Source organism: Arvicanthis niloticus, chromosome 21 (assembly GCF_011762505.2).
Source record: "Arvicanthis niloticus isolate mArvNil1 chromosome 21, mArvNil1.pat.X, whole genome shotgun sequence".
Lineage (NCBI taxonomy): Eukaryota > Metazoa > Chordata > Mammalia > Rodentia > Muridae > Arvicanthis > Arvicanthis niloticus.
In genome coordinates this window covers 19,681,683-19,695,943 of record NC_047678.1, presented here as the reverse complement: position 1 = coordinate 19,695,943, position 14,261 = coordinate 19,681,683, and the positions used below count along the sequence as shown (strand labels likewise).

Genomic DNA, 14,261 nt, shown 5'->3' with positions numbered 1-14,261 from the left:
ATCATTCTAGTTCTGTGGAGACAGCAGACATCCTGAAAGAAGCGATGTCTCAGTTGCTTTTGTAGAGCCCAGCAGGCAGAGCCACTAGGACTGCAGACTGGTGAGACTGGAGAAGAGCCTGCACTACCGGGCCAGTCCTTTGGCACTGACACTGAGGAGGTTGACCAGATGTTCTAGCCCTGCCCTTCTAGACTGGCCAGACTCCCCATCCTGCCATTTGAAGGCCTTCTGTTCCTGGCCTTGCCTAGCTCCTCTGTTTCTCACCCTCCATTTCCCCTCCTTCCACTGACTGACTGTGGAGTTCTCCCAGGATGCCCCTGTGCATTTGTCCTACCCTGCCTTTCATATCTACCAGTGTCTCTAGCATTCCATGTGCTTGACTTAGCTGGGGTCAGTGACCTACCTTCTCTAAGCTCCAGTTGCCTACCATATAAAAGGAAAGGACCCACTTCTAAGGGCTGCTGTGGGGCATGAACAACAGGCCTGGCCTCAAGCGGCCTCTGAGTCTGTGTGGGCAATGTCCCACATGTGAAAGCCATGATCTAGCCTGGTGCCCTTGTTCAAATGTGAGCCTGGACCAGGACTATCCTTCCTGGCATAGAGTGTGTGCCCCAAGTGTGTCCCTGAAGGTGAGGTATTGGGGTAGCTGAACATCATGGGTGCCCAGCAATTCTCTGCTCCCAACAGGTACTGAGAAATGGTGACTGAGCATAGGACCCCTCCCCCAGGCCACACCTCCAGGGAGGCCCAGGCTGCGCATGCCCTTTGCAGCTTTTACCATTCTGTGGAGTCCGAAAGAAAAATAATATAAAATTAAAAGTTGCTTAGGACGTGGAAGGTCTTGGTTTCAACTTCAGGTGCCACAAAAAGTCTAAAACTGAAAATACCAAATGAATATTAAATAAATGTGAGAAAACTAATCACAGATGTAGAATAAATATTTTGTTCATAATGAACTCCTGGGCATAGCCCTCTAATGCATTTTTCTATAATTCTGCTCCATATGCTGAGAACCTATTCAGAGGTTAATACATTTTTAGATTTTATATATGTGTATGTGCCTGAGTGAGTTTACGGGCACCATATGTGTGTCAGAGGCTCCCTGGAAAGGGGTTGGGGAGAAGGAAAGGGTGGCCTCCTGTGTAAGGCTCTAGGAATCGAACCCTGGTCTCCAAGAGCAGCAAGTGCTCTTAACCATGAAGCCATCTCTCCAGCTCCAATAATATGTTTTAAAAGGACACTTTCTGTGGGGCAAATAGAAATGTAATGGAATCCTTCCTTGTGTGACTGATTGGATCTTTTTTCAATAATTTTTCAATTTTTCCAAACATTTAAATTTTTAATGGATTATTCAACGAGCGTCACAAACTTGACACCTAAACTGTACAGATGTTAATCTCTTGCTGTGTTTGACTTAAATATATCCATGTATCTGTCTTTACATTCATCTTTCTCTGCAAAGCTAAATAGATCAGTGAACTTTCCCCTCAGCACCTTGGTATGAATATCACTAATTCAGGTACAAATGAAATTTAGTTTTTACTGATTAGTCGTAACCAGAGTATCTGAGAGAACAGTGGGCAGAGGGAGAGATGGAAACAGAAGGGATTGGATCCCCCCAGGCAGTCTGCAAGCATAACAGAGTATGATTAATAGTGTCAGGGGTTAATGCTTGCCCGTGGGATGGGTCTCAAGTTGGGCTGGTTATTGGTTGGGCATTCCTTCAGTCTCTGTTTCATCTTTGTCTCTGTATATCTTTTTAGCAGGACAAATTTGGCATCCAGTGTCTTGTGGGTGGATTTGAGTCCTTATCCTTCCACTGGGGGTCCTGCCTAGCTATAGGGTGTAGCTTCAGGTTCCATATCCCCACAGTTTGGCATCTTGGCTAAGGTCACCCAAATTGACTCCTGGGAGCTTCCCAATCCCAGGTCTCAGAGACTGCCTTGAGATTCTGCCCACCCTCCCATCCCCAGAAGTTGCAGATTCCCATTCATTCTCCTGCCCTTCTGGGTCTCTCTCCTGTCTCTTCCCACAACTGATTCTGCTCCACATTCTTCTCCCCCTCCCCTCTCCCATCCAAGTCCCTCCCTCTGCCTCCCATGACTATTTTGTTCTCCAATCAAAGTGAAATTCAAGCATCCTCACTTGCGCCTTCCTTCTTGTTTAACTACTTTGGGTCTGTGGGGTGTATCATGCGTATTCTGTACTTTACGGCTAATATCCCGTTATCTTTATTTGACTCCTCCCATTCCATTGTTGTCTGGGGCTGGGCTGTAGGTATATGAGGCCAACTAGGACCTTACGGTCCCTTGGCTTCCTCTCCAGGCCAAGGCCTCATAGGTAGATACTGGCATATAGCTGTAGCAGGAAGGGATAGCAAGAAGGGGACTCATAGCCTTTCTGTCATTTTTTCTAGTGTCCCAAGGTGAACGGCGTCAAGGCACACACAGACAAATGCAATCGGAGGAAAGTGACCCTGGACCTGCAGATCTGGTGAGTCCTTCTGTCTGGGGGCAGGCAGGGTAACTATAGACAGCAGCTTGGAGATAGAGTGGATCGTGTGCACACAGATTTGGGGTATGAAAGCCTTTCTAGGACCACAGCCACCTCCAGGCCAGTACCCACGTCTTTGTAAAAGGTTGGGTATAGAAAAGTGGGTGGATGAATGACAGCCAGGCAACAGAACTTTCCTGCAAGCCACAGCTGGGCTACCTGAGGGTCAGAGCAGCCTCTGCTGAGCAGGTGGCCAAAGGGGATGGGTGTGGCAAGACAAGCAGAAGCAGAGGCTTGTGCTCAGGGAGGGAACTCTAAGCACAGAGATGAGAGGCTGGCCTCTGACCTATCAGGAAAGCTAGCAGGTCAACTTATGAGTACTGACTGTGTACTGAGCAGGACATGGGCATTTTTCCTCTGAGTTTCACAATGGGCTTGGGTCAGGAAGGAAGTCTCTCTGGAGGTGTGCTGAGAGGACAGAACTAGCCCCTGGGGTTGTCATTCCTTCCCAGAGTTTCATATGCCTTGGCCAGACACCAGAAGTTGAGTCTGGGGCCACCCTCTTAGGAGCTGGTCTCCATTGTGTTGGGATGGCGGCAGGTCATAAAGTGCCCCTGGCCCCAGAAGCTCTGCTGTGAGATCCTCATATGAATAGTTCAGCCTCCCAGTAGGTGCTTGGCATCCCTGCACCCCCTTCTGCCTGTCCCTTCTCACCAGGCATTTCTGTGGTCTGTGACAACAGGCTCCTATGCCCGCGTGTGCAGGTGTGTGACAATTACCTCCCTTCCCCTTAGTCTCCTTCAGACCTTAGGCAGTCTCTTGACCTTTACCCTCAAAGGCATCCATCCTGGGCTTCTCAGGGTCCATCACTGACAGGGGCCACCAGTTGACCCCGTCTCCAAGACTTTATCACCTACCTCTACCTTCAGCAACAACTAGGGGTGATGGCAGGATGAACCCAGGGGGCACTACCAGTGTCCCCTTGGTCAGGGACCCAGAAGTGGTAGAGGGAAGTAGTATATTTACCAGAAGTCGGTCCTTTTCATCCACGTTTGCCCTGGGCTAGGTGGTACCACAGGACACTGCTGTCATAGACAGAGTTGGGGTGTGCCTAAGCCGTCAGGTGCAGGAGTCTGGGAGGGGCCAAGGCTATGGTATAAGCGACATGCTGAGTGACACCTGGGACTTGATGGCCAGCAACAAGGGCTGAGGCTGTGGAGCACTGGGCAAGTTTCCTGCCTGCTCTTCCCTTTCCTTCCTTCACTCTTCCTGTTTCAGCTACATCGGGGACTGTGAGATCAGCGTGGAGCTTCAGAAGATCCGGGCCGGTGTGAATGGTGTCCAGGTGAGTTAGGACGCTTGGCTGCCCCAGCCCCCACAGTGGGCTCGGTGGAAGCAGCTTACCCTGGAACAGGCTGGGAAGGTCACGATGGTACCAGACATGGGTTGGTGACATCATGGCGGCAGCTGTGAGGTCACATAGTCAGCAAGTGGTCCTGGGCTTCACTAACCTTACTGGTCCTTGGGCTCTGGAATCACCTGTGTGTCGAGTCCCCAAAGGCTTTGGCTGTCTAGGGAACTGAGGGAGAGCCATAGCTGAGAGCCAGGTAGTCTGGGAGGTGGCAATACCCCAACCAGAATCTGTGTCCAGATTCGGAAGTCATTTTGGTGTCCCAGCCATAAGTAGCTCATGGCCCTTGGTGGCCAACATCAGGGTCATAGCTGCTGTATACAGGCTCCTGAACATAAAGTATGGGTCTTTTAGTGACAGCATGTGGCCCAGGCAGGTGGCCTTGACAGTGTCATTGGCATGAGTGATAACAAGGCCACAGGGCTGAGCTGAGCAGCAGGTATGAGAAGAAAGGAGGTCCCTCACGGCTCTGTGCCTACCAGTTGCAGGGGACCCTGCGTGTCATTCTGGAGCCGCTGCTGGTGGACAAGCCCTTCATAGGAGCTGTGACTGTGTTCTTCCTTCAAAAGCCGGTGAGCTCAAAGCCTAGAACAGGCCTGATACTCCCCATGACAGAGCACTGGACCTCATATATCAGCATTCGGGCTAAGAATGGAGATTACCGTAACTCACCACGGCTGGATGCCTATGCCCGAAACCTATGCAGTCCTTAAGGCAACCTCAAGGAGTTTGGTTCAGCTCTGCCCATACTGAGGAGACTGAGCTGAAAGATGGTCACAAGGTCTCAGAAGGTGGAGCTGAGACAAACCTGGGCTCTAGAGTCCAGACCAACCTGGCTGTGTGGCACAGCTCCCTTCTGTAGAGGTCTGGGCATGAAGCAGCAGCCCAGACTAAAGCCTGGAGCCTCTTAGTTCTAGTCTCTTTCTGCTGTTGTGTTTGAACGCTGATCAGAAGCAATTAAGGGGAGGAATGGGTTTATTTCACCTACAGTCCCCTCACTGAGGGAAGTTGGAGCAGGGATTCAAGCAGATAAATAAAGCAGAAACCAGAGGAAACCTGCTTGCTAACCCGCTGAGTCTCGTGCTTACCTAGCTTTTTATACAGTCCAAGACCACTTCCTGCCAAGGGAATAGTGTTGCCCACAGTGGGCGGCTCCTTCTATATCAATTAACAATCAAGACACACCCCTACAGACATACCCATGGGCCAGTGTGATCCAATCAATCCCTCAATTGAGGCATCTCAGATGACTCTAAGTTGTGTCAAGTTGAGAATTAAGCTAGCTAGGACACTCCTCCATATCCCAGAACAGGTTCAGCAGGCTGAGAGACATCCTTTCTACCTCACTCCTGCTGAGGGTGGACCCCAGCAGATATGGTACTCCCTTCTGGGGGTATGACGAGTTTGGGAGAAGGTATGAGCCCTGGGTTCCCAATTCCTTGAACCTAATAGCTTCCCTCTGCCCTGCAGCACCTGCAGATTAACTGGACAGGCTTGACCAACCTGCTGGACATGCCGGGTATCAAGTAAGTGCCTGGGGTGTGGGGGGCTCTCTTAACAGTGCTTGTGAGCTGTACCCCCACATACACACACTCTGCCTAAGGAGTGGGCAAAAGGGGCAAGCACCAGGGGACGTGTGGGAGTGTGCATGCGTGCTTGTGTGTGCTCATGTGTGGTTGGAGGGGGCTAGCGTGTGGACAGGTGCAAAACAGTCCTGCTGAGAGCTGTGCTCAGTTCTAGACTGAGGGGCCAGGCTTTTTGGTCCTGAGGGTCCCAGAGCACATGCACGTATGTATGACCGAATCACACTGTGATTGTGTGTGTCCTCACTCTCCACCCTTCCCTATCCCCAGTGTACTAAGATGCCCAGGTGGCTTCTGTGACCATAGTTGACATGCACAGAGATGGGAAGGCACATTTCCCAGCAGAGACCAGAGAGAAGGGGCAGGACTGGGACCTCTCTCCTCCTCCTCAGGCCAGGTGCAGGCACCACTCTGAAACCAGGCATCTTTCAAGGAACAGAGGAGGGACTGGCATCATCGGATTTGGCTCTTCAGGAAGCAGGGTCAGCTAGACCTGCCAAGACGGCTCTCAGCTGTCTGTCTAGGGGATGCTCCCTGAGGATGTCTCTTCTGTTCTAAATGGAGAGGATCTAGTCATGCAGCCTTTCTCCCAGTCTTTGCATACATTTCACTTATACATGTGTACAATGAAATCCGTCATCCACTTCCCCCTCTAACTTGCACCAGCCCTCCACATCCTCCTTCTGACTTCGTGCCCTCTTTTTATTTTTATTTTAAATAACCTGTTGCCCAATTAACGCTGCCTATATGTGCATCAGTGTGGGTCCCTCCACAGAGGCCTGAGAAACCCCCCAGTGCCCGTACCTTGTAGACAATCCCTCTATCAGCAGCTGCTCACACTCAGTAGATTCCCAGTTATCAGGGAGGCCTCGAGAGCTCCTCCCCCATTTATGCCAGAATTTTTTCTGGCTTGATCTTCTGTATGTCCCGTGCGGGTAACCGTAGCTATGCTGAGTTCATGAGTGAGCGTGATGGCCGAGCATGTGTAGAAGCTAGTGTTTAACTCCTCCCTAGCCTCCTCTGGCTCCTACAATTCTTCCCACCGCCTCCTCCATCACTGTCCCTGAACTTTGGCAAAGGGAGTTGATAAAGATGTCACATTTAAGCAGAAAGCACTGATATTCAAAAAGGACTTTTTGAGCACCTACTGTGTGCTGGTCCTGCTCTGGGTACTGTCCCCCCCATCCCCGCCTTGTGGGGGAAGGTGAGCCAAGAAATAGAGAATGTCAGCAGGGCCAAGGAAGAGAATGGCTCCAGTGGCTTGCTTGTAGGTCATGTTTCCTGTGGCCTCAGGGATGTTCTCAGTGCTGTACCCACCACCCCTTCACATCTATTCCAGGCGCGGCCATTAGCAGCCCTGAGTCAGGTCACTGAAGTCAAGAAAGAGGGGACATCCATCTAAGGCAGGGCAGCTAGGGAGTATGAATGGGAATCTTGAGCAGTTATGAAGGTGCTCTGTGTTGCCTGTGAATAAAGAAAAGCCTTTGGGGGTGGGGTGCAAGCAGGATGCTCTTCGGGTCAATATGTCTAGGTGTCAGAATGTATAGCCACTTCACACCCAGCATCTGGGCAGGAGGTCAGCGTTACCTGGGGTGGACCCTTCTGCCAAGCTAGGTTCCCAGTGTCAGCACTGAGGATGGGTACCGGGCAGGTGACACAGTGGAGGCAGTGTCACCCCTCCACAGCTGGTTAATGTCCCTTTCAGTGAGTTATCAGATAGCCTGCTGGAGGACCTCATTGCTGCCCACCTGGTGCTGCCCAACCGTGTGACTGTGCCTGTGAAGAAGGGGCTGGATGTAACCAACCTGCGCGTCCCTCTCCCCTGTGTGAGTACCGGGAGCATCAGGCCAGTGAGGAGGGGCTGCCCGGGGCTGGGTTCTGAGCAGTGCTCATTGGTGGGAATCCGCACCCTCTTTTTGAGGACATGGCATGGCAACCAGTCTCACAGGGTACCACTGAGTCTGGGAGGGTGTGTAACTTGCCCAAAGTCACTGTCTGGGAAGGATCAGAACCTTTACTCTGCTCCTGTCCCCAGTGTAGCCTGCTGTTGGAACTGTGGTAGACACTCTGTGACATCTGAGGTCCTCCTTCCTCCCTAGGGAAGCTCCCTCGACTGGTCAGCGGTGGAAAGGACCTTTGAATCTATAGAATAGGAAGGTTCTTGGTTAAAGTAGGACTGGAAATTCTTTGGGTTCTGAGTCAGTTTTCTCCCCCCAACTTCCTGGGGCCCACTCACAAGGCTTTGATTTCCCTGTGGCTGCCCTACAAAAAGAAGCACTGGCTAAGGACCTGCAGTTGAGGGCCATTGAAGAGGAAAACCTATCCATTTCACTGTCTGCCAGGTGAAGTCTTAGGCCTTCTGCCTGTGCTCACCATAACATAAACTGTAGTGCGCACACTAAGTTCAGGGGAAGTGGCTAGGGAGGGAGTCTGGATGTCCCCAGTCTTCCCATGGTACCTCACTGGCTTTCATCCACGTGACATATGCAGCAGTCCTATAACAATGTAAGCATCGTCTCACCCGTGTAAGAATCCCGAAAAACATTTATTCTCCGAGTATATTCCATTGGGACAATTTGCATATTTAAAACTCTTTTGTGGTAGTTTCTGTGTTTCTGGTAACTGGTCACCAATTGATTTCATTCTGTTCTCTATATTCAAGTTTGACTTTTTAATTTTCTTTACAATTACATAAAGTAGCTGTGTGCTTCTAAGGGTCACTATCCAATCCCTGCCCCACCCCCACCCCCACCCCACCCCCACCTACTGGATTTGAGCATTAGTAAATGTGGACACATATACATGGTCATATACATCTTAGTTTACATTTATGTCCTCATTTCTTTTTATTGTTAGATTTGGATTCGTTTTTTGAGAATTTGGTACAGTGTGCTTTGGAGAAGGGAGCTGGACTCAAAGGCCATGAGGGCCACTCCTAGCTGAGGAGCGACTGGCCATTGATCCTGCTAGGAGAAGGAGAATTAACTTATCAGGGGCTATAACCTTAAAGAGAACTGACTGTCCCTCTCCCTGGAATTGTGTCTGGCTTGAGCTTGCCTAGGTCTTGTAAATGCTGTCACAACTACTGTGAGTTCATGTATTCAGTTCCACGGCCGCGTCTGGAAAACACTGTTTCCTTGTAGTGACCCAGCACCTCTGACTCTTGCAGTCTTTCCACTTCCTCTTCTACAGTGATGCCTGAGCTTTGGGGGAGGGGCGGGATACAGATGTCCCATTTAGGGCTGAGTATTCTAGTCTCGTGTTCTGTGTTAATCACCATCTGTTGCAAAGCGAAGCTTGTCTGATGAGGGCTGAGACATGTAAGTCATTGGGAGTCAGTTTAATACTGTATTAGCAGACTAGTGGAATCTAGCTATAGATTCTTGAGAACAATAATAGTGCCAGGTATTTCCATCTAGAGGAGTGGACTGTAAGTCCAGTCGGAAAGTGGTTGTGTACCACCATGATATGTCCACTATTGCACCAGTGTTACCAGCCAAGTCATTATCGGAGCTTTTAGAGTCACAGCTGGGTATGATTGATTATTCTCCCCCCTCCAATAACATGTGTAGCTCTATAAAAGTTAGCAAGTAGAAAATGAAGCTTCCAGGTCAGAACCAGCCTGATTGCTCCACGTTCTAGGACTCGAGTGTATGGTATCTTTAGCAACAGACTCTTACTGTCAAGTTCCGGAGGGTGACCAAGAGCACTGACAGTAGCCTATAATGTTTGGGGGTCTGTGGGGACAATAGTTCCAACACAGGTAACCACGCCTGGCTCTTGGAGTGTTGTTAGCAGGGCATAGTCACCCTACTGTTATAGGATGACACTATTTGTGTTAGAAGATTTACAGTAGAAAAGGGCTTAGGGGTATTTATCACGGTCTCCATTTCTTTAATAGATGCTAGTGTTATTTCCCTTCCTGGCTTTTATTGCTACATCTCTCACAGAGCCCTGCTGCCACAGTACAGATAGAACCTTCCACATTTCTGCTGATGGTGCAGAGTGCTTCACTGTGGGAATTACTGTCACTGCAACACGAGCTCTGTTGACAGACAGTCAGGTTGGGCAAAAACATAAAGCACAGGTGCAATGTGCAGCCTGCTCGCAGGTCTTTTTATGTTTTTGCCAGTGTGCCCATGGATACATTCCTCAAAGTAGTTTTTTAGATCAAAGAAACTGTATATATTTACTGATATTTTAAAGAGTATTCTTCCAGGAAAGTCATACCTGAAGACCAATGAACTGCGACTTTCCAAGTTTAGTTTTGCATTTCTTTTAAATATGGGAGTGTGGGAAAAGGGTCTTCCTTGTGGTGGGTGACATTCAAGGAGGCTCCTCTGCATACAGGGACCTACCAGCAATACAGGCAGGGCCACAGCATGCTGCTCGGAGAACCCCTAGCATTCAGTTTATGTGCCAGTTTCTTAGCAGTGCTGAAGAAAGGGGGAACAGAAACAGCCTCAGCTGAAGCAGCTGTTCGTAAAGCCTGGAGGAGTGTGTGGGAAGGCCAGAGCCTTGGATAGAGCACTGGGCCCTACCCCTAGGTGTGTGTGGCCTTGGCTAGGTCACTATTATCTCTGGTTGCCATCTCTGTCCAGACTGTGAAAGGGGGCAGCAGTGATCTCTAGTGGTTTGGGCCCTGATATCCTGGACTTGAGGCTGGTATGTCAAGAAGGCACTTGTCAACTAGAGCTTGCGTGTTTCTCAGGGTGTGATCAGAGTCTGTTTGCTGGAGGCCAAGAACCTGGCCCAGAAGGACAACTTCCTAGGGCTCGGAGGCAAATCAGATCCCTACGCCAAGGTGAGCATTGGCTTGCAGCAGTGCCGGAGCAGAACCGTCTACAAGAACCTGAACCCCACCTGGAATGAAGTGTTTGAGGTAAGGTCCTCTTCAACCTCCCTCAGAAGTCCTGGTGTCTGCAGGCTTCACTCTGGGCTGTGATGGGCACGGTGGCTCTCAGGGCCCCTCAGAGAAGCCATGGTTAGGGTGAAAGTCTTGTTAGTGGGCAGGTAGGTCTGTGTAATTCTTGATCCCTGTCCAGCAGGCTCTCAGAGGTAAGCTATTCTGACCCATTTTCTGTGGCCTTTCGTCCTCGGAATCAGCTGTGGGTGTTTTCCATGAAAGGAGAAGAAGACTGCATAGGTGGTTATGTCCAGGCCCTCAGCCTTCTCTGTTACTGGATGGGTGGGACTCACAGCCTGGCAGCCACGTTTCAGGGTCACCTCCTAGCTACCCCTTTCCTTATAACTATCTACATGCTCTGTTACATCCAGTCCCAGGCAATGAAAGCAGGTGGAGAGAGGGCAGCTTAGTTTCCTGATGTCCCACAGTCCCCATGTGAGGAGAGTGTGACCGCCTAAGGCAGAGCAGATGGCAACCAGTGTCTTCTGCTGCACCATGCTATGGAGTGCTTGTTTGTCTCTGGTCCCCTCTGCTTCCCTCCAGGGAGGCCCTAAGCTGGGCTTTGGCAGTCTGTGGGTTGGAAGGTCTGTTTCAGCAGTCAGGATGCTTTTCTGTCCTTGCAGTTTATGGTGTATGAGGTGCCTGGGCAGGACCTGGAGGTGGACCTGTATGACGAGGATACTGACAAGGATGACTTCCTGGGCAGGTGAGGAGTCTGGATCCGGGCTTTGGAGCTTCATCCGTGCTTAGGATACAAGGGTGGGACTTGGGGCATTTAGAAAGGACAGGCTCTCACTGCTGTGACAGCAGCCACTGTGACAAGAGTGACTGTACCAGTCTGCCACAGCATTGTACAGTCCTGTTAGAAACCTCTCTAGATGTTTCTAGCCCTGACATAGGCCCTGGAGGAGAGTGTTAAGAGGTACAGAGGGGACCCCAGGGCTCATGTCCCCACTAAGAATCTACCCAGAATCCCTTTTGGAACAGTGAGCAAGATGCTCAACTCCAAGGAGGCGTGGTCATTCCCTGTGTGCTGATGCCCAGAGCTCAAGGCTACAGATGGACTGAAGGGACCCCTGTGGGGCTGGTCAGCAAGCTCAGACTTCTTTTAATCTAAGCAGGTTCCACTTACAGGAACCTCCTGTAAAGGCACTAGCCCTCAGGGTGCTTACTGCCAAAGTCTCTGTGGCCACAGAAAACACCCTCCCTTGTTAGATACTAGCTGAATGTTTGAATACATTTGCCTTTCTGTACAAAAACGTCAGTGTAGAGCTTGTGTAGTGACTTTGGCCATCATGGATCCAGCCTCCCAGAAGAGGACCGAGGAACAAGAGGGGGTGACGTAGATGTTTCGTCCTCAGAGCAGGAGGTGGGAGCAGAAGGGACTCGAATCTTCTGCCCCTGTAGTGGGCAGCCCATTTCCCTGAGTATGGAGTTATAACAAGTAGAAACATGACCAAAGAAATAGAAGACAAACGCTCACTGCAGGGTGCTGCTCATTCTGGAATCTTCGTGGTCACGGAGACTGTAGTGTGTAGTGCTGTGGGTGGAGGGTACGGGCTGCACTACTTCCTTCCAGGGCTGAGTTCAGGCATATGCTGCATGCGTGCACACTTCTGAGTCACACTCACAGGACCTGCAGGTTGGGTTTGGCTAGGGGAACATTGTGATATGGGACTTCCTGGCTTTCTCATGCATATGTCATCTGTTATTGCCACCTACATGACACTGCCACCACTTATTGCCACTTATAGTGCACTGGAACCAGTTTTCAAGTCAGGGGTATTTGACTATTAAAGTGCCTTTGGCATTTAGAGGGCATGGGTCCAGCCAGGAAGGCAGATTCCTGTGACGTATGAACAGTTTTGCACAGTGAAGAATTATCCCACTCAACTGCAGTATTGTTAGAAACCCAGAGGGGAATATCCAGACCTCTGCTTGTCCCTACCAGGGCCAGGAGCCACTTCCTCCCTACAGCATAGGCCCAATGGAGCAACCCTGGAGGTTAGTTAGGCCTACCGTCTCCCACTGTTTACCTGGGATGACAGAGACCACTGTCCCAGTGGCCACATCCAGTTATTTGAGAACAGAGGCCACTGGGCCTGCTCTGGACACTGTTGTCCTTACTCTCGGTCTTCCAGCCTGCAGATCTGCCTTGGAGATGTCATGAAGAACAGAGTGGTGGATGAGGTAGAGACGGCCCACCCAGCCCTGGGGTTTCCGGGGACACCCCTCTCAGTGCACAGCAGGTCACTTCAGCCACCTGGTCCTGGGTTGCACACATGTCCATTCCCAGGGAGGAGTGTTGGGTGAGGCCAGGTTGGCTCTGGGGAGCCCCCTCTGGCTGGAGTTAGAAGTTTCCCTGGGAAATACCTGTAGAATAAGGCAATCGTAAGGAGGGAGGCTGGAGCTGGGTCTACAATCCCAAAGTGCAGGACTTCTCTTCCACACCCGCCAGTCCCTGAGTCTGCTGGGCTCATTCTGGGTTAGCTAACCTTTCCCCCTAGTCTTGAAACGACAGCCCCCAAATCGTCAGCAGCCTATCTCCATCCTTTCCTTTCCTTCCCGACCCACAGTGGTTTGTCCTGAATGACACGACCAGTGGGCGGCTGCACCTGCGTCTGGAGTGGCTCTCACTACTCACTGACCCAGAAGCGCTGACGGAGGTGAGCGGGTGCCCGGTGGCTCCCTAGAAGAAAGGATTGTCAGGGGAGGAGCCTCAGGTAGAGGAGGAGAAGTAAGAGTCCATTTTTTGCCTCATGGTTCAAGTAGAGACAGGCAAGGAGATACCCTCCACACACACTTCTACCTATTGTGTGCAGGTAAACTTGAGGAAGGAAGGGGCCCCCATTTGTTGCTGCCTCCTAGAGAACATGTCTCTCTAGCTTTTTCTCCTCCAAGGCAGCTCTTCATCTCTCAGTAAACAGCCTCTGAACTTCAGCCAATTATTCTCAGCTAAGATGGGGTCCTTGGAGCTCTGTGTCATGGCCTGTCTCCCGATTTCAAAGGGATATCTATTTTGTCTAACTTGAGCCTATCCTGTGCAGATGTGTTCTTGGCCAACACAAAGCTAGGTTGTTAGCATGAGGATGGGCTGGTTGCTCTCTGCCCTGAGTAGACTTCTCCCAAACCTGCCTGTCTCCCGATTCTGGGAGTATTCAGTGAGGGCTGTGTCTGTTTGCAGAACAATAGTGGCCTCTCCACTGCCATCCTTGTGGTCTTCTTAGAAAATGCCTGCAACCTGCCGGTGAGTGGTGGTGGACATCTGCCTTACAGTCAGCATTGTCAGATTCCCCTGTGTTGCTTTAACCCCAATTCTTGTGCTGCAGAGAAACCCTTTTGACTATCTGAATGGTGAATATCGAGCCAAAAAACTCTCCAGGTTTGTCAAAGTAAGTGAATATAGACAGACCCTGACTCTTTCCCTGAAGTGACAATAGCCTGGGTCTGTCACATAGCCTCGGCTCACTGGGTCCTAGGCTTGACACCTTTGTTCTCAATCATTACCCTGGAGTCCCATAGTAATGTATTCCAGGTTTTCTTGTTTGGGGCAAGTGTGGCTGCTATTTTATAAAAACTACCCAGAGGGTGGAAGGCCTGGGCATCGTGGTAGGTGGAACTGGACATGTTTATTCCAGTTCTGATCTCTGGTCTGCAGCTTGGGTTCCTACCCAGGGGTAGTCTTGCAGTGTCCATGCCATAGTGTGGCCCTTGATGCCAGGAAGCTTTTCTCCCAACAGGAGCCACTGGCTACCCTACAACCTACAATATACCACGGGGTGGGGGACGGGGGACGGGGGACGGGGACGATGGAGAGGGATAGGTTGTCTTGGGCCTACCCTGAAACATTGCGCATTTCCCCATTACA

The 14,261-nt window shown here is 50.6% G+C and overlaps 1 protein-coding gene across 1 annotated transcript in view; it reads left to right on the top strand.

Moving 5' to 3' along the window:
• Window positions 1-14,261, top strand: part of Esyt3 (extended synaptotagmin 3) — a 44,957-nt gene that overhangs the window by 21,698 nt on the left and 8,998 nt on the right. Inside the window, exons 4-14 of the mRNA XM_034525040.1 lie at window positions 2,417-2,493; window positions 3,772-3,838; window positions 4,387-4,476; window positions 5,375-5,430; window positions 7,193-7,313; window positions 10,199-10,369; window positions 11,017-11,099; window positions 12,535-12,583; window positions 12,970-13,059; window positions 13,578-13,640; window positions 13,723-13,785. Of these exons, the coding sequence (XP_034380931.1) occupies window positions 2,417-2,493; window positions 3,772-3,838; window positions 4,387-4,476; window positions 5,375-5,430; window positions 7,193-7,313; window positions 10,199-10,369; window positions 11,017-11,099; window positions 12,535-12,583; window positions 12,970-13,059; window positions 13,578-13,640; window positions 13,723-13,785 (930 nt within the window). The remainder of the gene's footprint in view (window positions 1-2,416; window positions 2,494-3,771; window positions 3,839-4,386; window positions 4,477-5,374; window positions 5,431-7,192; window positions 7,314-10,198; window positions 10,370-11,016; window positions 11,100-12,534; window positions 12,584-12,969; window positions 13,060-13,577; window positions 13,641-13,722; window positions 13,786-14,261) is intronic.